The sequence below is a fragment of the Aquarana catesbeiana genome, linkage group LG03 (assembly GCF_042186555.1).
Source record: "Aquarana catesbeiana isolate 2022-GZ linkage group LG03, ASM4218655v1, whole genome shotgun sequence".
Classification (NCBI taxonomy): Eukaryota; Metazoa; Chordata; class Amphibia; order Anura; family Ranidae; genus Aquarana; species Aquarana catesbeiana.
Window position 1 is genome coordinate 572,971,553 of NC_133326.1, and position 27,889 is coordinate 572,999,441.

The 27,889-nt window shown below is 41.4% G+C and overlaps 1 protein-coding gene across 3 annotated transcripts in view; it reads right to left on the minus strand.

Annotated features, from left to right (window-relative positions):
• Positions 1-27,889, minus strand: part of FBLN1 (fibulin 1) — a 154,060-nt gene that overhangs the window by 53,751 nt on the left and 72,420 nt on the right. The window contains exons 9-15 of one of the 3 annotated variants that reach the window (XM_073621915.1): positions 27,236-27,379; positions 25,792-25,920; positions 23,218-23,343; positions 21,305-21,424; positions 19,060-19,191; positions 18,113-18,236; positions 9,034-13,787 (exon numbers count right to left, since the gene is read on the minus strand). In XM_073621915.1, coding sequence (XP_073478016.1) covers positions 13,439-13,787; positions 18,113-18,236; positions 19,060-19,191; positions 21,305-21,424; positions 23,218-23,343; positions 25,792-25,920; positions 27,236-27,379 — 1,124 coding nt within the window. In that variant the 3' untranslated portion in view covers positions 9,034-13,438. Of the gene's footprint in view, positions 1-9,033; positions 13,791-18,112; positions 18,237-19,059; positions 19,192-21,304; positions 21,425-23,217; positions 23,344-25,791; positions 25,921-27,235; positions 27,380-27,889 lie in introns of those variants that run through there. The other 2 variants (XM_073621914.1, XM_073621913.1) reach the window with 2 other exon arrangements.

A 27,889-nucleotide genomic window follows, 5' to 3' on the forward strand; every position in this document is an offset into this window, starting at 1 on the left:
CGGGCGGGGACGGCCGGGGGTAGTCGCCTCCTTAGACGCCGAAAAGGCTTTTGGCTCGGTTGAGTGGCGCTACCTCTTGGCGGTCCTTCGCAAATTCGGGTTTGGCCCTCCTTTTATCAGCTGTGTCCAAATGTTATACCACAATCCCACGCCCCGCATACGCACAAACAAATCGCTCTCCTTGCCGTTTCCCCTGTCCAGGGGCACCAGACAGGGCTGCCCACTATCCTCTGGATTATTCGCGCTAGCCATAATACGCTCGTATTAGATCTGCCCCTTCAGTAAAGGGAATCCAAGTTGGCGTAGTAACAGATAAAATATCCTTATATGCCGATGATACACTCCTCTTCCTCAAGGACATTTCCTCCCTCCCACCAGCGCTTCACATAATAGATGAATTCGGCTTATTTTCGGGCATTAAGGTCAATTGGGGGAAATCACTCCTTTTTTCACTAAATGTGTCGGGTCACCACCCACCAACAGGCACCCCCCTCAACTGGACATCTGAATTCAAATACTTAGGTGTAAAGATTGGGACTACGCTGTCCTCATACTATGAGCTGAACCTTCAACCATTACTTAAAAACTTCTCACAGAGATGTGGAGCCTGGAGGACCCTTCCCCTATCACCAGTAGGTAGAGTAAACTTAGTTAAAATGATTTATCTCCCCAAAATCCTTTACCTCTTTCGAAATGCCCCTTTGATTCCACCGGCTTCATTCTTCGCCAAAATAAAAAGTATAATATCTTCCTTTGTTTGGAACGGAAGACCCCCACGACTAGCTGTTACCACCCTTCAGCTGCCCATCACCCAGGGGGGCCTGTCCCTACCGGATTTTCAGATCTACTTCTGGGTGGCCGTCCTGGTGACGGTCAGATAGTGGTTTTCCCAATTACAAGACAACCCAGCAGTGACCTTGGAGGCAGCCATAATGGGCTCATACTCCTCTCTCAGCAATGTGGTATTCAGGGGGGGCGAGAGCTCACCCTGGCATCACTGAGCTGATGCGCACAACCATCACTGTATGGAACAAAGCCAGAATCCGTTTTAGCTCTCCTGAGATGTTCTCTCTCCATATTCCTCTCTGGGGCAATCCCAATCTACCACATTTGAACACCGTTCCAGACCCCCAGGTCTGGGCAAGGAAGGGTATAGTCAAATCGAAGCATATAGTTACCGGGGGTAAACTGAGATCCTTCTTTGATCTAAAAAGTGCCTACGCATTACCGGGATGGATGTTGTTTCGATACTATCAGCTTCGACATGCGTATGGGAAACAGTTCCCAGCACAAATCATACTGGGATCAGACCCTGTGGAGGGACTACTTACTGCCAAGATCATAGATAAACCCCTTTCCTCCCTGTACTTCCACTTGTCCATAGCCCCGCTAAAGAAATTTGAAAAAACCCTAGCTAAGTGGAAATTAGACATCCCAGATCTATCAGAGGAGGATTGGGAGACATGTGTATCTTCCTTTGTCACTAATATGATCTTGGCCAGAGACCGATTTATGCAGAAGTTCCTCCACAGGGCCTACCACACTCCTAAGCGATTGACAATCATGAACCCTAGCACCCCAGTGGCCTGCCTTAGATGTGATCAGAGATCTGCCTCCTTCTTCCATATGACATGGTCCTGTCCCCGCCTCTGAGACTGTTGGTCAGAGATAGCCGACACCCTCAGCCGGGTTACCTCCCTGGAACTTGGAACAGACCCCAAAATGATGCTGCTTAATGTTTTTGTCTCTAGGGTAAGGGGTAAATATACTAGGCTATTCCTGAATTATGCTACTTTCTATGCCCGTAGAGAGATATTCCTCCATTGGAAAGACAATACGCCTCCCAGGGTGTCCTCATGGCGCCTAACACTGAACTCGGTGCTGCCACTGTATAAGCTTACCTATGCCAACCGAAATTGCCCTAGCAAATTTGACAAAATATGGTCGGGATGGATAGATGCCTGGGGCACGGAGGTGGCGGATGACCATTAAGAGATTGCTGTTGGACTTGCCCCGTAACAGTGTAATACTGCTATGCTGTCCTGAATGTCTAACCATTGTTTGAGCTTTGTGATCTTAGCAAAGTTGATGAGATCCTTCCTTCACCCCCTGCCCTCCTCCCCCCCCCCCCTTTTTTCCCCCCAGGATCTCCTTAAATAGTACTGTTGGAACCTACTACTTCCGAACTCATATCCTAATGTGATGTACTTTAACAGCTCTGCACATCTTTCTCCTGTTTCAATGTGCAGCCTATCTGTTTTGTGACAATTCATGCAATAACATCTCTGTAAACAACTGTGTATATACATCGCTTGTACTGTAAAAATTGAATAACATTTTTTTTCTCTTGTAAAAAAAGAAAAAGGAAGTTCCATAGCCAGTAGACAATAGCTGCCCTTGCGTCGTTTTTGGTCCGTCGGAATAGCATACAGACGAGCGGTTTTCCCGATAGGAACTGATTCCGTCGGAAAGATTTGAAACATGTTCTATTTCTAGGTCTGTCAGAATTTTAGAAAGAAAAAGTTCGAAAAAGGCCACACACGATCGGAATGTCCGATGGAATTATTCCGTCTGACCTTTTCTGCCGGAAAGTCCAGTCGTGTGTACGCGGCATTCCAATTTTTTTTTAGCATTTTTTTTCTGCCAGTAATTACCTTATACAGCCCACTTCCTGTTTTTTGTCTGGTCATTAGCCTCTCGTGAGAGTTTTCCAGGAAGGGAGGGGGGGTGAGTAATAAGAGGGCCAATGAGAGCTGCAGGGCTGCAGAGCTGGAGGTGTGCCTCTGTGTAAATCCAGGAAGTAAACAGGCAGCAGCTTCAGCTTTCCACAGTTAAAATGGATGCAGCCAGACTTAGTGGAGGGAGATTTCTGCAGCATATTTGGCAAGTACAGAATCATAGTATATATAGAATAATATGCAAAGTGGTTGGAGGGAAGCTTCAGAATGGCAAAGATGTTTTTATTAAAAATTACGTGAGCAGACTGCAGTTCCTCTTTCATTTGTAGTCTGGTCATTTGAGATTTCCCATAAGTTCATTGTTGCTGTAGTTCCTCCCTTTTGCCAGTAGGCGTCACTGGTACCTTTGGCATTAGTATGATGAGCTGCAGTAAAAATATGCACACATCTTCTAGCCAATCAGTAGGAGTTTTCTGGCCACTAGTTCATGCTGGAAGAGTATAAATATTCGGGGAGGTCAAGCGATCAGGGTCCTCCTGCCCAGTCCATGGTCTGGGGTGGGTGTGGGAGGAACCGCTGTGCTGGGTAGGCCTGAAGCCTAAGGCCTAGCCATGTAGTTCATGCTCTGCAATTAAGGACCTGTATGAGCTGATGGGAACCTGAAATGGAGTACCTGAAGCCTCTCTGACACAGGTGGGGATTTATGGGAAAGCATCAAAGACAGACACAACCAAGTCCTGCACTTTACTGTGAGTTGCGGTTGCTAATGGAGACATCTGTTGCTAAGAAAGTATAGAACGCTGGGTACAGCTTAAAGGAATTTTTCTGTATTACTACCTTTATATTTGGGTGAGAAGTCTGCTAGTATGCTAGTCAATTAACCTAAGGTATCCTATGCTATCCTATTCCGCTCTCCCTGAATCTTCATTGTGTGCGCAATAAACTCACTTTTGTTGAGGATTAAGTGACTGGTGCCTATCTTATTACTCTTGTTCACATCCTGCCATGCCTAGCAACCTACACCCCGAGGTGAAATGCCGGGGATCAGGGGGGTGCTACATACATACAGTAGTTACATTGGTCCAGCTTGGATCAATGTAACCATACATTTACCATACCTTGCCAATCCCCATGGAAGCTTGAAGTCACTGGAGTTGGCACCACGGGTCCCATGCTGAGCGGTTACCCTGCTGCATTTTAACACAGGTGGTTGGATGTTTGGCACGGGTGCAATTCAGAGAATTCTTTGCATCCTCTGAATGAATACAAAGCATTCTCTGATTGGACAAGGTGGAGAGTGTGACATCACTGGCCCGCCTCTCCACCTTGTACTATAAGAGAAAGATCCAAAGCATCAGGGCAGCCACTCAGCATGGGACCCAGAAACAAGCGGAGATCATTGGAGTAGAGCTGTCTATATCAGCGTTTTCCAGCTTCCTGTGTCGTCCAGGTATGTCAAATACATAGTTACATAGCTCCACCTCTTGGCCCGGCGCCTTTGATAGACAGAACGCCAATCCAATACGGGACGTGTGACATCATCAAAGGCATCAGGTCAAGAGGTGGGGCTATGTGACGATGAGTCCCGGGAAGACGGGAAATTCAAATGAAAGCTATTACAGCGGGCAATCCCGCTCTCTGCTGATCGGGGTGGCTTGCCTCTTCCTCTGCACAGGTGAGGCTGTATGGGGCACAGGCAGACCAGGCTGTATTGGGCACAGGTCACGCTGCATGGGGCACAGGTCACGTTGCATTGGGCACAGGTCACGCTGCATTGGGCACAGGTCACGCTGCATGGGGCACAGGTCACGCTGCATTGGGCACAGGTCACGCTGCATGGGGCACAGGTCATGCTGCATGGGGCACAGGTCATGCTGCATGGGGCACAGGACACGCTGCATGGGGCACAGGTCACACTGCATTGGGCACAGGTCACACTGTATGGAGCACAGGTCACGCTGTATGGGGCACAGGTCACGCTGCATTGGGCACAGGTCACGCTGTATGGGGCACAGGTCACGCTGCATTGGGCACAGGTCACGCTGCATTGTGCGCAGGTCACTCTGAATTGGGCACAGGTCATGCTATGTGTGGCACAGGTCACGCTGCATTGACACTAGGGCAGCTGTGGGGGGGGATGTTTGCAGGGGGGCCCCATACAACATTTTGCTATGGGGCCCTGCTATTTCTAGTTACGCCCCTGCTAGTGACAGACTGTATCACATCTACCATTTGGGATTTTGCCAATGCTTTTAAGAGCAATCCTAAAACCTGCAGGTATCTTTTTTCTTGTGTAAGATGTATGATAAATGTATATACTACTCACCTTTCATGTAAAGGTTTTATCTAGACATGTACACTGCCGAAAAATTTGGGTTTTTTTCGTTTTTGTTTCATTCGGTTTTTTTTGGATCATTTGATGATCGATATTTGTTATTTTGAATACATTCATAACTTTGGATAAATTCAAATTTGTTACACTACATTTGTTTAGGTTTTTTGTTATTTTGTTCATTTGTAATAATTCAAAAGAATGAAAATTCGAAATTCAAAAATTCAAAAAAACAAAAATCCAAAATTCGAAAATTCAAAAGAACGAAAATCTGAAAATTTGAAAATCGTAAAGAATGAAAAATCCGAAAATAAGAATGAAAATCCGGAAATTTGAAAGAACAAAAAACATTTGGATCATTTGTATTGTAATTAAAATTTTAAGTTTATTAACCATTATTATAGTTATTATTATTATTATTATGTATTAAAAATACATAATAATAATAATAGTAATAATAAAAATTATAATAATAGTTAATAATCCAAAAATGAGAACGAAAATCCGAAAACTAGAAGACCCCAAAAAAATCGAAAATCTGAAATATTAACTAACTAATAATAACTATTACTAACTATTAAATTATAGGTATTAGAATTTCCTGTCAAATTTGGCTGTTAGGTAACGAATACAAATTTATCCGAAGTTACGAATTATCCAAAATAACGAATGCCAGATAATTCGTAACTTCGGATAAATTCGTATTTGAACAGCCAAATTTGAAAGGAAATTCCAATACCTATAATTTAATAGTTTATAACTATTATTATAGTTTTTACTATTATTATTTTTTAATATTATTAATAAATAAAAATAATAAAAAAATATATAATAATGGTTAATAAACCTAATATTTTAATTAGAATATAAATTATCTGAATGTTTTTTGTTCTTTCGAATTTTCGTTCTTATTTTTGGATTTTCATTCTTTCTGATTTTCAGATTTTCAAATTTTCGGATTTTCGTTCTTTCTGATTTTCAGTTTTTCGAATGCTTTAAAATTGTTTACAGGTTACCTGTTTAGAGTTACAGAGGAGATCTAGCACTAGAATTATTGCTCTCACGCTAATGTTCGCAGCAATACCGCAAATGTGTGGTTTGATTGTTGTTTACATATGTGGGCGCGACCTACGTATGCGTTCGCTTCTGCACGTGAGCACACGGGGACGGGGGGCACTTTAAAAAAAATAAATTTCTACTGTTTATTTTACTTTTATTTTTCTATTTTGACACTCTTTTATAACATTGTTTTTTTTTAATCACTGTTTTGTTACAAGGAATTTTACATTGTAATAGGAATAGTGCGTGACAAGTCCTCTTTACAGCGAGAACTGGGGTCAATAAGTCCCCAGATCTCAACTCTAGGCTGGGAAGCCTGAATAAAAAAAAAGAAACGATCCTGGCTTCCAAGCCGAGGCGGCGGCATCTTTTCAAATGCAGAGGACGGGTGTGACTTCATAACATCGCGTCTGGTCTCCGAAAGATCGTAGAGACGTCCGTGGGCCACCTGGCCCACCAGATTCTCTATGGTAAACTTCCGTCATGGACTGAATTGCCTCTCCCTCTCGCCGATTGTATGGGCGAGCTGGCTGTGGCTCCCCTCCTGCTGCCTGTAAGAGCGATCAAGTGGCTGAACAGCCGCTATGATTGTTCTTACGGTGTAGGGAATTGCCGGCTGCAGGCATCATTCAGATATCTCCACTCAAAGTCCAGGACGTTATATGACGTCGTTGGGTGGGAAGTGGTTGACAAATATGCTGAATTTTGACAAAAAAACAATTCGGAACGAAACAAATTGCACGTGTCTAGTTTTATCGTCAGAAATTGGAATAAAGCCTTGAAACCTTGAAACAAGTACCCAACACAGGGTCATCCCATTGTCATGACTAGATCTCAAGCCTATTTGAAATGTTAAGCCTTTATTTCCACTTGTAGAACTGTCTGGCTGTATGTCGTAATTTTAACTGCTTTACACCAGGAAATGCTTTTAACTTCTTCCTTCTTTCAGTGGAAATGCTCTTCATGTCTTACCACTCCAGTGCTCCAGGGGGGCGTGTCTGACCAGGTCTGTTAGATTATGGAGAGCACTGGGCAATGTGGTCAGATCTTGGTGACTATTGGACTATGCCATTTAAGGGCCTGTGTTCACAGGCTTTGGGCTTGTGTCAATGCCATCAGTTTGAGGCGCTATTAAGACCATTCCGAATTCACTGACAGGTGCATTAGACCTGCACCTGACCTGCTCCAAGTTTCCATTGCCATCGACTTGTTATGCAAAACCTGCTTGAAGCAAAAAAAAGGCCATTGACAAATGGCATACTGCTATGAAAGAAAGGTGGAACCTCTTACTGTCCCTGAGATTAATCATTGTTATGTAATGTGCCAAACCCTTAATAAAATTGTATTATAACAGAAAGAAATACGGAGGTACTGTAAGACTATGGAAATGTAGGCCATTAGTACAGTGTTTATCTGACTTTTTATCTATCTCCATGACTTCAGTAAGGCACAGGTTTACTTTAATGTGCCTGAAATGTATTTTAAGTTCATATATATGGTTCTTGTCTTACGTCAAATCATTATCAGACACTGACAGACCCATTGGAAACTTCAATACCCTTTCACCTCATTCCTGCCCAGGCCAATTTTAGGCTTTCAGCGCTGTCACATTTTGAAAGACAATTACTCAGCTACGCAACATTGTACCTATATAAATGTTTTATCATTTTTTTGAGACAGAATTATTGTTCATAATAATGAACACTATATGACTTTATGAACAATAATTTTGAAACAACCAATTACCATATGGATGCATGTTATAGCACTTTTTACTGGTATGATTATTTATTTTCATTTATATGTTCATTTTTAAGTGTTCATAACTATTTGTTGCACTATTGTCAATTTTTACAGTCACTAGTTACTAGATGTATCATGGTTTGTGATTCACACGTATATTTGAAAGTGCAGCCTATATATTTATTTCTGGTATTTAATTAACAGTTTGTTTGTTTTCTTTTTGCTATAAAAATGAAAAATACAGAAAAAAAACACATTTTTCTTAGTTTCTGTCATAAAATTTTGCAAATAAATGTTCTCTCTTCATAAAACGTAGACCAAGATGTATTCTGCTACATTTCTTTGGTATAAAATAATCAAAATCAGTGTACTGTATATTAGTCTGTGTGAAAGTTATAGAGTCTACAAACTATGGTATATATATTTGAAAATTGATCAATCCTGTTGTACTAGTGACCTGTCTCATTTCTTGAGGCCCTAAAATGCCAGGACAGTACAAATACTCCCTTTTTTGAAAAATTAAGAAATAAATAACAATTATATTTTTTTTACATACTGTCACCAGAGCAGTCCCGTGTCACCATATGACTGGTGTGGCGGAGATCAGGGAAACAGTGACAGTGTGTAAAAAAAAAAGATCATATTTAAAAGTTTTTACAGTCTTTTAAACTTTTTTTTTTTTTATACAGTTTGTTTTCTTTTTTTACATACTGTCAACAGAGCAGTATATTGTCAACACAGTGACACTGTAATGCTCTAGGGAGGTGATCGGGTTTTTTTTTTTTATATATACTATGATTGCTTATCACGGATAACTGTACAAGTAATCATTTTTACACTGAGAATGGCATCTAATCATGTGCCATTGTGTACTATTGTGAATGACCACATCTATCACATGGTACAAGTCCTCTGTGATTGGCCCTGTACCATGTGATTACTGTGACAAATCACATAGATCACAATAGTACACAATGGCTATGAATGACAGCCATTGTTTACAAATGGCATGTGATTGCTGTGATTGGTCACAGAGATCACATAGTACCAGGGCCGCAAACAGCGGCCTGGCACAACAATCCACTGTGTCTGGTGGATGCAGCGGGTTACATTTCATGCTGCTGCATGGAACCTAGGGCGCAAGAGCAAGAGGACATCATCCACCCAGGATAATAAAGCACCCGCCCGGTAGTTCTAGAATGAATATTAACAATGAAACTGTTTTCTTTTTTAGTAAAATGTATTTTCAAAAGACAAAGAAAACAATACACTGAAATTTCATTTCAATTGAGGCTGTCAATTAAATACACAAAAGTAATACACAAGAAATGCAGCAAAATATTTAAAAGCACTAAACAAAAAATTCATTATATTGCATACCAGTTTATGGAAAAGAGTTTTAATGACATTCACGGCTGAACATACTTAGGGGCATATTTATAAAGAATGTGACATTTACCAAGCATTCATTGCAGATAAATCTTTCTTGTGCATATAATTTTAAATGGCAGTGATTGAATAATTCACTGTATATTTAAACACATTGATCATGATAAAGATTCACCTGCAGTAATTTTTTGGTTAATGTCACAATTACTACTTTATAAATATGCACCAGTTCAGAATTGCAGATATTAGAGTTGAGCAATATTTCCAATTCACAGCTGAATTCCTGTGCTGTAATTCCTTAAAGCCCAACTCCAGCCCTAAAATGTTTGATTTTCCATCACAGCCCAGCATCCCAGTGAGCGAGGGGTGGGGGGCAGAGCAGAGAGCGGCGACTGACAGTCACCAGCTCTCTGCTCAGGAATCTGTGAGAAATGAGCGATCGGCAATATTTGATCGTTCGGTTCTCAGTGTTAGAGCCGGTGGGGGACCGATGCTGCATTCACCTGAATGTGGAAAAAAAATTCCATACAACCATTTTAAACTCAGTACACAGAGGCCGAAAATTGGCTGGTTCAGCAGGAACTGGTTGAGTTTCGGTCCGTGTGTACAGCCAGCTTCGCTCGAACGGTCATGCTTCAAAACCAGCATGCAATCAGTGCTGGCAGCCAATGATCAGTGTATTCTGGAGGGGAGGAACCTTTGTTTTATGTTATTTTCCTTATTTTCCTCACATTTTCCAATGTCTTCAGGACAGTCACATGATGCCTCTTCTTCTTCAGGCTGAGTGGTCTTTAACAATGCAGAGTGCGGTGCTGATGTGATGACATCAGAGCTACTTTCTGCACTATTCCACAGTGTGTACTTAGCACCATGATAAAGCCCTGCACTCACAGTATGTCCTCGGTCTTCCAGGTTGAGTGATGCTGGACATCATTCAATTTAGAAGACTGAGGACATTTTGTGGTAGAGAAGATGTACTGTGTTGGGTAGCTCTAAATTAAAGATGACAGGACATTCTGAAAAAAGCGCACATTTTATATATATATATATATATATATATATATATATATATATACACACACACACACACACTTGCACACTTTTTTTTTTTAATATAGATACAGTGCATCAGGAAAATCAGGAAAGTATTCACAGCACTTCACTCTTTCCACATTTTGTTATGTTACAGCTTTACTCCAAAATGGAAACATAAGTATTCACAGCCTTTGACGTGACACTCAGAATTGAGCATAAGTGCATCCTGTTTCCACTGATCATCCCTGAGATGTTTCGACAACTTGATTGGAGTCCACCTGTGGTAAATTCAGTTGATTGAACATGATTTGGAAAGGCACACACCTGTCTATATGAGGTCCCACAGCTAACAGTGCATGTCAGAGCACAAACCAAGCCATGAAGTCCAAGGAATTGTCTGTAGAAATCAGAGACAGGATTGTATCGAGGCACAGGTCTGGGGAGGGGTACTGAATCATTTCTGCAGCATTGAAGGTTTCAATGAGCACAGTGGCCTCCATCATCCATGAATTGAAAAAGTTTGGAACCACCAGGACTCTTCCTAGAGCGGACCACCCGGGCAAACTAAGCGATTGGGGGAGAAGGGCCTTAGTCAGGGAGGTGATCAAGAACCGATGATCACTCTGACAGAGCTCCAGCATTCCTCTCTCCACAGAGAAGAACCTTCCAGAAGAACAACCATTTCTGCAGCACCAATCAGGCCTGTATGGTAGAGTGGCCAGACAGAAGCCCACATGACAGCCTGACTGGAGTTTGCCAAAAGGCACCTGAAATACTCTAAGACCACAAGATCAAAATTCTCTGGTCTGATGAAACAAAGATTGAACTCTTTGGCCTGAATGGCAAGCGTTGTGTCTGGAGAAAACCAGGCACCGCTCATCACCTGGCCAATACCATCCCTACAATAAAGCATAGTGGTGGGGGCAACATGCTGTGGGGATGTTTTTCAGCAGCAGGAACTGGGAGACTAGTCAGGATCGAGGTAAAGATGAATGCAGTAAGGTACAGAGACATCCTTGATGAAAACCTGCTCCAGAGCACTCTGGACCTCAGACTGGGGCAAAGATTCATCTTTCAACAGGACAATGACCCTAAGCACACAGCCAAGATAATAAAGGAGTGGCTATGGGACAATTCTGTGAATGTCCTTGAGTGGCCCAGCAAGAGCCCAGACTTGAACCTGATTGAACATCTCTGGAGAGATCTGAAAATGGCTGTGCACCGATGCTCCCCATCCAACCTGATGGAGCTTGAGAGGTCCTGCAAAGAAGAATGGGAGAAACTGCCCAAAAATAGGTGTGCCGAGCTTGTAGCATCATACTCAAAAAGACTTGAGGCTGTAATTGGTGCCAAAGGTGCTTCAGCAAAGTATTGAGCAAAGGCTGTGAATACTTATGTACATGAGATTTTTTTCGTTTTTTATTTTTAATAAATTTGCAATGATTTCAAACAAATTTTTTCCACGTTGTCATTATGGGGTATTGTTTGTAGAATTTTGAGGAAAATAATTCATTGAATCCATTTTGGAATAAGGCTGTAACGTGACAAAATATGGAAAAAGTGAAGCGCTGTGAATACTTTCCGGATGCACTGTATATACATGCCCCTTTCACACATGCCTTCCATTTGTTTCATCAGTTCAGCCACCAGTCATCAGTTTATCAGTTATTTTCCATGTGTTTTTTTTACTATTTTATTGCTATCACATAGGGGACCAATAGTCCCCTATGTGATAGCAGATACATGACAGGTCCTCAGGTCCTCTTTTGGGGGGGGGGGGGGGCAGTGTGTGCAGGGAAAGGGGCAGGACAGGAGAGGTCAAGAGCAGTCTGTACAGACTGTATGACCCCTTTCACACCGAGGGCGTTTTGCAGGCGCTATAGCGTTAAAAATAGCGCCTGCAATCCGCCCTCAAACAGCTGCTCCATTGTTTCCAGTGTGAAAGCCAGAGGGCTTTCACACCGGAGCGGTGCGCTGGCAGGACGTCAGGAAAAGTCCTGCCAGCAGATTCTTTGGAGCGGTGAAGGAGCGGTGTGTTTACCGCTACTCCACTGCTGCTCCCCATTGAAATCAATGGGGCAGCGCTGGGATACCGCCGGCAAAACGCCGATATTGCGGGGCATTGCGGGCGGTTTTAACCCTTTCTCGGCCGCTCGGGGGGGGGGGGGGGGATCGCCCCGCTAGCAGCCGAAATGCGCTGACTGTATTTGTCTGCTTTTTTTACTTTATCCATTTTTTTGACGGATGAAAAATAGGGCTTTCATACGTTCAAGCTGATGTTGACGGAAGCGGATGAAAATAGATGATCATCTGTTTTTCCATAGGAAAAACAGGATGCGATAAAAAACGGACGAATGGTCTGTATGTGTGAAAGGGGCCCAATATATTTTTTATATATATATATATATATATATATATATATATATATATAATCCTGGAGTTGGACACTTTAAGAACTGCTATTGGTTATTTGTTATAGTTTATTTAGAGATGTCAGCTCTATTCTTTTCACAGTTAGTTACTGACCTGGAACTAGTATTTAAGTCATTTAAATCAAAACTCCTGGCTTGCATGTTTATTTCAGGTCAGTGACTCACTATGCAGTAAAGCATCTCGCCAGCAGCCGTATCACTAAAGAGACTATTCATCTGGTCCTAAGATGTTGCTTCTTTGCTGTTTGAATGGCCGTCGAATCTTGCTCACCAGCAACAAAAATGCATCTCTATACTGGTTTGGCCAGTAAGGGAGCAATGTCGTAGAAGCAGGTGAGTGTTCATGCTCCTCTTTTAACAATACTGTTGCTGGCAAATTTCCACCAATCACAGGATCACTAGTTTGACGTGACCCTTATTTCTGTTTGTACACAACTTTGGCCCAAGCAAAACATGACTGCTGTAGCAAAATGCTTGCCAGTCCGAACCTTTGCTCATTCACAGTCTGCAATTATAAAGCTTCAATAACACAAAAAAACTGCAAATTTGATGTTGGCATTATTGCTATCTACTTCTCTGTATTTATTTTTTTGACCAGCTTTTGCATACAAATAAAGTTTTTATAACAACATTAAAGGCTGCCCTTCCTGTATCCCCAAAGTCACACCGAGAACAGCATGCAACAAGGTAAGCTTTATTAAATCTAATAAAAAATAGAACCAGTAAAAAAGAGAACAGTATCAAAGGTGAGGCTAAAAGCACACCACCGATCATAGCTCCGATGTGACAAAAACATGTAGTTTGGCTAGAAACGTGTTCAAGGTCCCATGGCGGAACAGATTCATCTGGATAGTGAGGAGGAAGTCCTGGGGTACTGTGATTTGATGTTGGACGGCCACAAGGCCGCTGTGGGAGTTGTCGTTTTTTGCGAGGAAATAACCCTTCTCGTTCCCGCTGGTGATGGACAGCTGAATGCTATCGCCCACAATGACATGGGAGGGGCCCATGCGGAAAATGTCGGCAGGGACAGGGACGTTGGTGGGGAAGGATAGGTGGTGGTATGTTATTCTCAGGGGCTGGCTCTGGCACTCAATGTCAAAACAAGGCATGCGCTCGCAGCTGCTGCAAGAAAAGTGAGAGACAAGAACAGAAAAGAATTAGTGCGCATGAAGCAAGCGTGTCAGCCAAGAAGGAGAGATAATAGACTGGTTGGTGTGAAGAACCAGTCTTCAGGAGCGGTCTGTAAGGGAAACTCTGGATAAGTCATTTAAAAACCTGAATAAGAAACTAAAAATTTAAAGGAACACTGTTGGTTTTGCCATTATTTTTAGAAAGCTGAAGAAAAGGATAATGGTGTTACCAAGGCCAACTAGTCAAGTGTTAGGACCCACTCAGACTGTTGGTTAATGGTTGACACGCGTTTTGTTAAAGAGACCATGTCAGGTCTCCAATTAAATTAAACTACCAATGTCAGCAACAGGGAACAATCACAGTCTGAGGCTGATGATGAGGAGTTTACTTCCTTCAAATACGTCCCCTGTATCCTGTGATGCAATACCCGGAAAGAGGGGAGCTCAGCACTGTCATAGTTCCCTGTTGCCTGTGGCCAGGCAAGCTTGCATAGTGTTCCAACTACTACCCTCCTATGGATTGCATTTTAACACTTTTCTGGTGAATCTTTTTCAATTGTATTGATGGCTTTGAAGATCCTTCTTCATGGTTAAGTGCTATATTATCCTGAGTTCCCCTTTAAGCAGTACCTGGCACCTGAATAAAATGACAGTAGTCAATTTTTTGAAAGAGAATGCAGCCAGCTAGTTGGCTAGGAACTAGTGACATCACTGGGTCTTATTTAAAAAAAAAAAAAAAAAAAGAAGTCGAACTGTAGCTGTTAGGCTTCATGCACACGAGACGCCGGTGCAAACTCTGCTGAACACATGTTTTTAAATTCTGAAACTGGCGTTTAGAAACTCCCGTTTTGCCGCATTTGCATGCCGCGTTTAGCCGTGTTTACCACGTTTGCGTCTAGAAGCGTCTGCAGAGAATGACATTTTGCGACCCAACTTTGGGGCCCCGTATCTCAGGGCCACTTGGAGCTAGGAACCCTAGCACCAAGTGGCCCCGAGATAGGGGCCCCAAAGTTGGGTCGCAAAATGTCATTCTCTGATTTTGGGGCCCGTATCTTGGGGTCACTTGGTGCTAGAAACCCCAAATTTCATGTGCTAACACAGTGGCCCCGAGATACGGGGCCCCAAAGTCGGGTCGCAAAATGTCATTCTCTGATTTTGAAAAGTGCTTGACATTTTGCGACCCGACTTTGGGGCCCCGTATCTCGGGGCCACTTGGTGCTAGGAACCCCAGTTCCTAGCACTAAGTGGCTCTGAGATATGGGGCCCCAAAGTCGGGTCGCAAAATGTCATTCTCTGCTGCAGTTTACCATCATATTTCTGTGTTTTCTGGTCCAAAAAATAGGGTTCCTTTAAAAACACTTATAAACGCAAGCGCGGCTAAACTCGGTACCGGCGTTTAGCCGTGTTTAGCCGCGTTTGGTGTCTGAAATGTTGAAAACTTTTGCGTCTGAACCCATTTTTTTGCTTCTGGAAAAACGAGGTTAAACACAACTGCCTAAAAATGCCAAAAAGCGAGACTGTGTACATGGACACATAGGATAACATTGAATGAGTTCAGGGGCAGTTGAAAAAAGTGTCCAACTGCCTCTGAATGCGCGTTTAACAGCGTCCCATGTGCATGAGGCCTTACCTTCAAAAAATAAAAACAGATACTGATCAGATTTTTTACCTTGAACCAGTTTGTAAAATTGAGACCTTTTAAAAATTTGTGATTCACAAGCCATTTTGAATAATTAAAGGACCTCAGTGATGTTACTAGTGAGCTGACAGGCTCCAATATCACCTCAGGCCATAAAATGTCTCTCAGCTTCTGTGTATAGGCAACTTGCGTTCTACAAGTCCAGTTCATAGGGATATGTATAAAAGTTATGCTAATTCGTAAATTAGATTGATTAGGTTTTCAGATATCGCTATGACCTGACTTGTCAGCAAGCCTTGAAAACTGAATTGGATGTTAATGCAGAAGCCACATCACCAACACACTGCACAAATGAACAAACCACACAAATACATTTGAATGCCACACATATCGCAGGAATAGGCAGCATTCTGCAAATCAGCTCTTCCTGAACTACCAAATGACTGAGAAATCCACAGGCCTGCCAGGGTATTCAACAGCCATTTTATTGTTCAGCAGCCTTGTCACTGAGGCATCTTCGATGACGATCGAGCTAACAGATCAACAATGTTCTCCAAACCATGTCTGGGACTTTAGATTTAAACTGTACCATCTCATGGAGAAGAAAACACGTTTCAAAGAATGTTTATATTATATTACAGATATGAGCAAACCGAGGCAACCATTTTGTTGGTTAAACCATTCTACCCAGTGATGCAATCTCACAGTTCATTGGGAAGCAGTAAAGTCTTAAAACGTTCTCATAGATAAGCTGAACATGGTTTCAGTGTTCAAAAAGTCTTCTTTCTTTTATAGGCAAAGCTATGCAATGGTTTTTAAATATTTTGCAACCAACATTATACAAATTATGTCATAAATAGTTTTAATTGCAAGCAAAGAAGGTCAATGCAGCTTTTTTTACCAAATGATGCTTCTTGCATTCAAACGTTTGCACTTAAGCAGCATTGCATTTGAATAGAAAAGAAACCCAACTTGTCAAAAATCCAATCATGTGTGAAGGATTAAAACAGTTGTAAGGGGGCTGCACAAACTGTTGGCGCTATATAAATCCTGTTTATTAATAATAATAATAATAATCTGCTTCAGATGACTGGATGTTTGAACCAAACATAAGCACTTTTCACTCACCTTCAGAATTCACCGGCCATATAAAGAAACAATGAATATATGGCCAGGAATCCAATGATTAATATTTCATTAATATTAACTACCACCACAAGGTCAGTTATACGCAATGGAACACCCGTAAAAGAATGAGCTCTATACTTACCTTTCTGGTGGCTCATGTATTTGAACACTGCAGAAATGCTCCCCAGTGGCCACAAGAACTCAAAACTCCTGCTGCACACAGTGGTTCCACCTGCCGTCTCATACGTCACTACAGGATGTTTGAGTCGGCAAGAGGAACCACGGTGTATGATGGGGGAAACAAATATTTGGGTAGGGGAATGCGTGTACTGAACAAGGAAGACTCGCAGCTCCAGGTAAGATCTAGAAGCCTAATGGAACTGGTGGGTGCCTGCCCCGGCTTACCTCCGCAGACAATTAACAAAAAGAAATGGCTGCATACCACAGTAATGATCCTTTATTGGACATCCCAAGTAACACCACAGGACCAGAATGCCTGGTAGACACGTTTCACACAGTTCAAATGTGCTTAATCATTACAGTAATGATTAAGCACAGTTGAAATGTGTGAAACGCGTCTACCAGGCATTCTAGTCCTGTGGTGTTACTTGGGATGTCCAATAACGGATCTTGGATCATTACTGTGGTGTGTAGCCATTTCTTTTATTCAGGGGAATGCATGCGCTGGGTGGGGAGCAGCTTTGCAATGGCATTTTAAGACATAAGCTAACAAAATGTTAAGTAGATTCTTTCTCTAGGTAGTGCTTGTGCAATGATCCAGCAATGGATCACTAAAGCAGTGGTCTACTGCTGCAGAAGGAAGCCTTCTCTGCTGCGTTAGTTCTCTCTTGGTCTCCATACTAAAAGTATGTGCCGTGACACTACATGCGTGCTACAGACTGCCATGACGTCACATGACTTCTACAGATCGCCATTATGTCATATGCCTGCCACAGAAAACCATGATGTCACGTGCCTGCTGCAGACTACCATAACATTGCATGCTTGCTACAGACCACCATGATGTCACATGCCTGCTACAAGCTGCTGCTATGGAAGGTCCAAGAGCTGATTGTTACACCTCCTGGTCTTAGCACTGGGCCCCAGCCTTCACTGAAAGCCTGTAGTTCCAGTGTGTTTGCCAAACAGTGATGCAGAGAACAGATGCTGTCCCAGCACTAGCTGTTCCAGAGGTTGAAAACCAAAATCATAACAGCAGTCCTCTCATATCATGTTACTTTTAAAATGTACATATAATGTAGAGAAAGCTTCTTCTTTTTTTTGGATTAAAAAAAAAATTGGATAGAGTAAGGAAGGGTTAGACTTCTGCAGTTTACAGCTATAAATTATTGTAATTCTCTTCACGTTTTCTTTCAGTGACAGTGGTCACCAGGACAGATGGAGAGAGTGAATCTCCCCAGTGGGGACAAAGACAACAATATAAAAGCTTACAGGTATTCTAACATCCCCTGCTTCATACAAAATAAAACAACATATTGGCTATCGATACATTTTAATGTAAAGAAGATAAATTAGGCTTTACTTACGATTCAGTGGCTTTGCGGTAATTCTTGGGGCATTCAAATGACAAGCACCTGAACCCTCCTTGAATGTTGAAGCAGGTCTCAGTTCCGCTGCAGTTGTGTGTTCCTGTCACACATTCATCCACATCTGGGAAATAAAGACAATATTACAGGAAGTTGTCACTGCCAGTTCAGGTCAATAATTAAAAACTGACTTACTATAACTGGAAAGTGCAAAATCTGATGCAGCTGTCCATGGTAGCCAATCATCTTCTAACTTCGGCTTGTTCAATTAAGCTTTGGCAAAAAAAGCTGGAAACTGATTGGTTTCTATGCAGAGCTGCACCAGATTTTGCACTCTCCAGTTTTAGTAAAGCCAACCCCAAAGTGACTACACAAGAGTCCTTTGCTCCCTGGACACCGCCTGCCAGAGAAAGCATATCAACATGAAAACATGTACATTATACATACACACAAGTTCTCTACATGTGTATAATTTAATTTAAAAATTAAATTTAAAGTCAAATAAAAGTGGTCAAATAAAAAAAATGCTTGCATTAACACAACAGTTGTTGCTTTTCTGAGTCCCCCTAGTTTGATCTTGTTGATCCAGGCAGTAGATCTATTGATCTTTGAGAGTGGGATCATTACAGCATTGTCACTTTTTGGGACAGGGTAGTCAAAGAAGGACATGGCGTTTTAGGCGGACTTTAGGTAAGCAACAAAGGAATTAAGGTTTACTCTAGCTAACAGTGTTACATGGTGTATGATAACTTTTTTTGCTAACACAACTTTATAACCTAATTCCCCAACTTATGTTTAAAATAAAATACCTATATATTAAAGAGAAAAGTAAGTTTTTTGTGTATTTTGTTACAGCATCATTTCTGCTCTATACAATTTAACACAAACTCTGTAAGCAAGTCTCCATCTAGTGGCCACAACTAGTAACAAAGGAAAAAAGAATTTACCTTGACAGTTGCGACCATTGGGCGCCAGCGTGTATCCGGTGAGAGGACAGGTACATCGGAAGCTGCCAGGAATGTTATTGCAACGGTATGAACAAATGTGGCCCCCAGTTGGCAAAGCACATTCATCAATGTCTGGAATGACAATGAAAATAGTGTATTGGTTAAAAGAACATACTGGACCAGCCTTATGGTACTCGAGGCTTAAGGTAAAACCTGTCATAAGAGAAAGATGCTGCTATTGCTTATTATCTTCAGAAATTGTTATTTGCTTGGTTGTTATGTTGGAGACAATGGTCATCAGGACACAAGAAGAGAGTGAATATCCCCAGTTGGGACACAGACAGCAATAAAAAGCTGACAGAGGTTCTAATGCTTCACCACTCTATCCAAAATATATCTAAAATAAATTTAAAAAAAAACAAAACAAACTGGCTTTAGATATACTTATTGTATATCTAAAGTCCAGCTCAGTATTTTTTGTGAGAAAATCTATTATAGTGTCAGGTCTATGATCCTAATTGACATCCTCTAAGCTGAGACAGATTATTTTTTAGGGTATATGTAAGATATATTGGCAGCAGATCCCCCAACCTTTCTGAAATTATTATTGGGCTTAGGGATATAACTCGCTTAACAGTCTAATCTTAAACTGGAAATATTGCACTGGGAAGACAGTTTCCAATTAAGTATTTTTTTTTTAATCAGATTTTATTCTCAGCTTTTGAGGTGCAAATAGGCACAAAACACATGGACAGACATTACAGTTGCACAAGTAACAATAATTGTACGAGCATTGCAATACAGCACAACCATGAAAATACAGGTTGGTAAAAAAATAACAGATGATCAGCTCATAGGGGTTGATTTACTAAAAGCTAATAGACTGGAGATGATTTACTAAAGGCAAAAAGAGTTGCTCCCGAGTTTAGTAAATGAGCAGAAGCTCTGCTGACTTCCATCACCCAATCACGTGCAAGCAAAAATGCTATTTATTCATTTTCCTTGCATATGATTGGGTATTCTTTACAAAGTGAAATGTTACTGTATTTACATTTACTAAGAAAAAAGAGTGCAACTGCACCTGCAGTGTGCACAGTCTATTTGCCTTTAGTAAATTCACCCCTCAGAGAGCAGGCATAGACAGTATATACAATTAAAGTGGTCCTAAAGGTTAAACATTTTTTACTTTAATGTTTTCCCTGCATTAAGGTAAAAAATGAATAGGTAGCAATATCACCCTCCCCCTCCTTACACTTACCTGAGCCCTCATTCAATCCAGCACTGTGCCTATCTTCTGTAGCTGCTCTCTCCACTCTCACAGGCTTTGCTGGGGCAGCAGCAGCCAAGGAGTGGTTGGTGGGGCTGAGCCACGCTGTCTGTGTCTATGTACGCAAGCCCACAGGTGTGCCACCCTAGGAAGCGGTTTCCTAGGGTGGCACACCAAGAAGAGGAGGAGCGCAGGCAGCGGGACTTCAAAAGAGGAGGATCAGAGCTTCTCTGTGCAATTTTATTGCACAGGGCAGGTAAGTATAACATGTTATAATTTATTTAATTTAATTTAATTTAGTTTATTTAAAAAATAAACTTTACAATTTTAAAATATACAATGGTAGTGAATCACTAGAGGATACCATTGTGCATAACTTTCATGTCTAGCCCCAAAAAGACCCAGACACCTCTTTGTGTCACATTCTTGTGTGTACATTCCTGGTCTCAGAAGGTTAACCTAGGTCAACCCTAGCCTCATGCCAGCGGTTCCAAATTAGATCGTATTTTTTAAGGGACCCCCTCTGTTTATAAGTGATTTTTTCAAATGCTATCAATATCAGCTTATTGAGTTTAGCAATCCAGCCTCGTTATGTAGAAGTAACAGTAGTGACCAATCTAAGTACAATATTACTACATGCAGCAAATAATAATTGCCCCACAACATTGGTGAAAGCATTAAGGTCAGGGTATCCAAATATACAAGGAAGTGGGTGATTAGGAATGGAAACACCATAAGGATTACTGCTAGAGGTAAATCAGATTGTCTGGGGAAACTCCACGCCTATATTCTGGGGAGTCTCAACCAATGGTATGCAAGAAAGCTGGGGTTCTATAAGCCCGGTGGAAAATGAAAAATTGTGTCAACTTATGAGAGGGGGACAAAGAAACCGAGGTAAGGTTCTGAAGAATTTCCTCCCAGAGTTCTCCAGGAAAGCTTCCCTAAATCTTCCTCCCATCTTACAACTCAGTATCTTACCTTCACAGGTAATCCCATCCACATCACTCAATTGGTAGCCCCGGCGGCAGTAACACTGGTATGAACCGTAGACGTTGGCACATTCCTGACTGCAAGGGTTGCTGGAGCATTCATCCACATCTAGAGGGTAATGACACTTAGTTATCAACATAATTTACTCCATACATGTACTGTACTTATTGCACAATCCATTCCCTTGTTTCAAGCTAAGCAGCCCTTTAAAAAATGTGCAGAATATCTCATAACAACTTCATCCACAATGCAGTGCAAAATGGGATTGGCTGTCTTTGCTGAAAAAGATTTAAAACAGATAGAGTTCCAGGCAGCCAGTTAGAAAAGTGTCATCAAGAAAAGCTCTCTGTGCATTGCACAATGCTTGTAAGGGATAACTTACACCAATTTCAAAAGACAACTTAGCTGGAAGAACGGTAATCCGCTCACCCCACAAAACCATTTAAAAGTGGCCTTCAAATGGTCATGAGTTATTAGGTAATATACGTTACAAGCTGAACATCAGAAAACTCCTCAGAAGGCTAACCAGACACCAAAGAATGCTTCCATTTGATTATCATCAAGAACTTCAGACTGGTGATCCACTTCTACAGATAATAGTTTGTTACAGTTGATGAGACATGATGTAATTTTAAAAATGTACTGTATTTCCAATGAGTCTAAGTCCTTCTTGGATATTTTTCTATAAATAAATAATTGCTTTTAAAAGCGGCTCCAGGCAGATTCAAAATACACATACAGTATTACTGCAGCTCTGTATCTATCAACTCAACGGACTATTTGTTAAACCAACCATACACTATACAATCTGACTGCATGATCTCCTTTAGATCTACCATCAACTATCTAGTGCAAGGGCCTGTCTGATTTGGTAAAAATTAAAAAAAATAATGGATTGGATTGTTTGGGTGTGTCCTAATCTTGCACAGATTTGATTAATCTAATGGTGGCTAAACACGTAACAATCTGATCGAATGATTCTTCACAGAATCAGATAATATGATTAGATCTATAAATTATTAAAAAGTCAAATACTGTGTTATTGATTGATTTCAAGCAAAACTGATCAGTTTAATCAAAATTATTCTGATCAGTTTAGACAAAAAATTGTAGGGAAGTAGATAATTTGATATCATTGTTACATGTATGCTGCATCAAACAAACTTTTTGATCTTTCAATTGTATTTAATTTCAGAGAGTAAATATCATTGTGTAGAAAATAGTTCCTGTTATAACCACCATAAAGTAGATTGTACAAAGATTGTGCAATAAGGTTGTATGGCAAACCTTAGTGTAGCCAAGGGCTGCCAGGTGTCTCCTTGGTGGCACGGAGATACCTAAAAAATGTTGGATCACTGGAACAAGCCATATTTTTCCACCGATGCTGAGAACAGTACCCTCTTGATACGTCCTCCTTCTACACAGAAGTGTAAGGCTCGGTTCACATCTAATGCCCATGTGGCTCACAGCAGGGGGCCTGTGCGTCCTTTTAGGTCTGATTTCAGCCCGAATTTTGGATTGAATTCGGACCTGAAACGAACCGAAAGACGCACAGGGCTCCTGTGCAAATTCGCACCGGAGCCACATCAGAGATATGTGAACCAGCTCCATAGAGATCCATTCACATTCTCCTGCTATTGTGAATTAGATGCGGGATCCCACATCCAATTCGCAATAGTGTGAACCCGGCCTAAAGGATCAGGCCCACTTGGGGAGAGATTTTCCAACAAGCAGCAGATCTACCTCTGCAATAATTATTGTCTCCGACTGCTGCCAATCAAAGTTCCTGGAAACAGCCAGCCTTCTGCTTTTTTATGAACCCATAGTGTCTCATTGACTTCTGATATAATCAGTTTCTCTTCATTGACAGTTATGAATCCTATAATGTACAAGTGTCTTACCTTCACAGTTTCTGCCATCAATAGCCAGCCTAAATCCAGTGGTGCAGCTGCAATAGAAGGAGCCGGCGGTGTTTTCACACTTGTGGGCACAAATACGGCCAGAGTAGCCCCGACACTCATTAATATCTGGAGATAAAAGATCAATGAACATACTGTATTTGCAGAACATGTGCAGCTACCCCACTAAAGTGAACAGCAAGATGACATGGTGAATAGCTCTTGCCTGGCAAGGCTTAGTTCAGTTTCCACCAGGGACACTGCACAGATTGCAAAAAAAAAAAATATGATTACTCAATTTGCTTGGTATCTTACTGTATGGCAAAAATGATGTGCACACTCCTCCAAATCAATGAACTCAGGTGCAAAAAGTCAGCTCCATAAGGACCTGCACACAGCCCTATCCGCAACCCTACTGAACACCTTTGGAATGAATTGGAACAATTGTGAGCCAGTTATTCTCATGCAACATCAGTACCTTACCCCACAAATTCCCACAAACACACCCCAAAAACTTGTGAAAAGTCTTCCCCGAAGAATGGAGGCTGTTACAGCCACAAAGGGGATAATCTCCATATTATTGACCATGGTTTTGGAATGGAATGTCCAACAAGTTCATATAGGTGCGAATAGTCACAAATATTTGGACATATAGTGTACGTCCCTCCAGAAAAGATAAAAAAAATTCCACCCATTCAAAAAGGAAAGCTTTAGTTATTTGAAAGCATCAGCTCATTAATTTCTGGGGATGATCGACATCCAAGAGCTTACCTTAAATTGGGTCCGCACTGCAGTTCTGCCATAAATATCTGTTCAGTTCAGATTGGCAGCACTTTTCTAACATCAATTTAGCAGTATTATCAGCAGTGCTGCATTTATTTGTGGCTTCTAAACATTGGCTAGATTGTTTTTGGACCAGAGAAATTTGTCTCACATAGTTTAGGCCCATTATTGCTTTAATGGGTGTGTTACACACCCACCACATCCAGATATTGAATTTGTCACACCTGAAAATGTAAAAATGTAGGACTTCCAAAAAATATAATAGTAACTTATTACATTTAATCTCAATTTAACCCCTAAATCAAACATCTAGACTTGATCTATGAAGCCCAACCCCAGCCAATTATGTTTTTCAACTTTGAGTAATGGAAGGAAAGGATTCAAACTCATTGGAGTTATGTGCCCACTGGGGAGATTTTCCTTCACTTCCCATCCTTCCATCGTAGTGTCAATAAGACAAAAAATGATGGGAAATCTCTACAGTTGGAACAGGGACAGCAAATAGGAAAAGTAAGTGGGAAATAGAATAACTTCTGTCAGAAGTTTGTTGCTGTGTATAACTTCCTATTCTGGTGATACCTGCTCCACTTATTTCTTATTTTGCTGTCACTGGGACAAAAAGGAGGGGAATTCTCCCAATGCAGGACACAGATGGCTTTAAAACCTTGACAGAGACTCCAAAAAAATAAAAAATAAATATAAATGGGCTTTAAGAAAATGTGGGCAAAAAAATAATGAATATGACCTCATGTAACTATCTTGCAATCCCTGTTCAGCATAGCTCAGACTAGGAGAGTATGAAGCAGCACAAGATGCCAGTCAGTTTAGCTGTGTGCCTGGAGCTCAGCTTTAAGGCTACTTTCACACTGAGGCACTTTACAGGCGCTACAGCGCTAAAAATAGCTAAAAATAGAGTGGTGCACTTGCAGGACAGTCAAAAAAGTCCTGCAAGCCGCATCTTTGCAGCACTATAGGAGCAGTGTGTACACCGCTCCTAAAGCGCCCCTACCCAATGAAAACAATGGGGCAGCGCCACCGCACCACCTTTGCCAGCAGTTTCTAACCCTTTTTCGGCCGCTAGTGGGGGTTAAAACCGCCCCGCTAGCGGGCGAATATCGCCACTAAAATGATGGTAAAGCGGCGCTAAATATAGCGCCCTTTTACCGCCAGTGCCCGCCCCAGTGTGAAAGTAGCTTTTAGGATGCACCATATAGTTTAGCTTTACAGTGGAACTCCAGGCAGAATGCAACATTTACTGAGATAAAGATCATGCTTGTATTACACAACATATAAACCTGCTATTAAGAATAGTCCCATCATTCCCAAGTATTTACCTGTTGATCCTGTCTGTGCTGTAGGCATCCCCAAATTACTTGTTGAGGATCGACATCATTATGCTAGCATTGCCAAATTTGCAGCATTGTCAGTCCTCTTATGTATGTCTCCCCATTTGTCTATGCAGTGATGTCATGTCACTACATCCATCCTAGAGGCATTGTCAGTAGAAACAATGATAAGTGAGCATTGAAAGGGTGGTGACCTACTTCCCTGAAAGGCAGCAGCCCTGGCAAGATATTGGTGTTCATGTCACCACTAAAGATAAATAATAAAAATAGGTATGTAAAAGACTTAATTACTACAAAAAAACAAGGATCGCTGAATAAAATTGCATCAAATGTGTGTTAGTGTAGGCTTGCCTGTCTAAAAATGAGGCAAATTTTTTCGACATGAATGGACATTTTTGCTGGACATGATGATGGAGTACCGGATTATGGGTAGTCAGTATAAACTCACCAACGCATGTCCTGCTCAAGGTGTCAAAGTGGTATCCTGCTCGGCAGTCGCACCGATAAGATCCAGGAACATTCAAACATGTGTGCCCATCTCCGCAGGGATTCTGACTGCTTGAACACTCATTTATATCTGTGAGTTAAAGCAGATTATATGCAACAGGGTAAATACAAACAGATTGAAAGGCAAAAAGATGGCCAAAGCTAGCTATATATGTCACTTTTCAAACCCTTTTTGAGCCACCAGGAATCATAAATACTGTACAATCTCAAGCATTCGGTTTCCTGTGAAGTGGCAACTTGAAAATATATTGACTATGGAATAAAAATCTATGACAATTTATTTTTTTAAAGAAATCAGATTTTTCCACTCATGGTAATACACTGCCAAGCATTGTTGTGTACTGAGGTTCCAAAATGGGGCATGTCCATTTTTCTGAACATTTTGGGGTGTTGGCAGCTCATTCATTTGGGCTTAACAAAATGCAAGTCAACCCACAAAAAAATGCACCTTAACACATGTGCGTTAACACAGCGCACATGATCACAAAAGTGTGAGAATAGAGAATAGATTTCTTGCTGTCCATTTTAGATGTACCCAAGGCTATGCTTAGCTTTCATGCTGCTAAATGATAATACCCTTTCAAAAGGGCCCCATCCCTTAAATGTGGGACTTAAATAACTTTAAAAATCTGCGTGAATAAATTCCTGACGTGTCACTCACAATATACAACAACAGTATCATTATAGAAAAAAGCTTCACCTATTATAAAAGAAAGAGATTCTTGGACTCCAGTCAGTCTGCTGCAAGATGAAGGAAGCATTTACTCAGTCTTCTATTTTCCAGTGATCAAACTTTAACATTGTAACTTTGTAGCAAGTCACAAAGTGAATGGGCAGCAGAGTGGGAGTCTTTGTCCAGCATCAGCTAATCTCTTAATGACCCCAGGATTCACTTTCCTCTACCCATCAACCAATAAGGTAAGTGCCAGCCCTCATAATACCACTCATGGCTAATCCATAAATCTTTCTGCCCAGAAATACCCCCCCAACCGCATGATGTAGGCCATATATATATATACGCCTGTGGCTCTGTTTCCGGCCTAACTGGAATTATTCTGCTTTTAAATGCAGAACTGCCACTGGAATCTTCGGTCATGAGTCTGCAGAGAAAAATCAGATGGCTGCATGATACATGAACTGCAGAGTGTCTTGTAACCACTCCGCTTGGGTTCTAAAGCTTGAATTATCCACAAACCCTCTTTTGCTCTGTTGCCTTACACATAAGTGCCTTATGATCTGCATCACACTGGTATTTAATTTGGTTTTAAGTATCTTTTCCAGTAACCTGGTAGGATCCATTTACAAACACCGGTTATAAGTAAAACAATGAAGATACTTTATTGTTAAAAAAAAAAGCCAGTACATTATCATAGAAGTGCACTCACCTTCACACTTTGTCCCATCAGCACTCAGGTGGTATCCCCGGCCGCAGTTGACCACATGGCGTTGACATGTGTAGGAGCCTTCAGTATTAATACAGGTCTGGCCAGGAGGACATGGAGCGTTCATGCTCAAACATTCATTGATATCTGCATTGGAACCAAAAGTTTTATTGTGAATTAGCTTACTCAAAAAAGTAATCCTACAATTTAGAAACTGGCATGACGCTCCCATCAGTGGGAACAATTTATACATATAACCCAATGTCATCTGTTAGGACTCTTTCATATGGATGACCAGATGGCAGTAAAAACAGGTGGTTGAGCCCCCCTTCCGACTGCACCAGCTAAACTCTAATATTGCAGTTGGATGGGGCTGTACACTTGCCACAGTTGCAGCAGTTTTATCTCAACTTGTTGCAGTTTGGAAAGGTGGCACTGCCTGTCAAGCACGCCCATTACAGTCAATGAGGGTGCACTGCAACCATGAGACAAGCACTTGGCTCGCAGTTGTAGTACAATATTTTATAACGTAATCTCTCTTGGGATTAAAAAAAAAAAACAGTCAGGAAGTGGCAGAGTTGCCTCTTGCACACTTGGTAGCTGCTGCTCTACCGGGACCAAGCAGATTCTAATTTCAGCTTGTTCAATTAAGCTTTG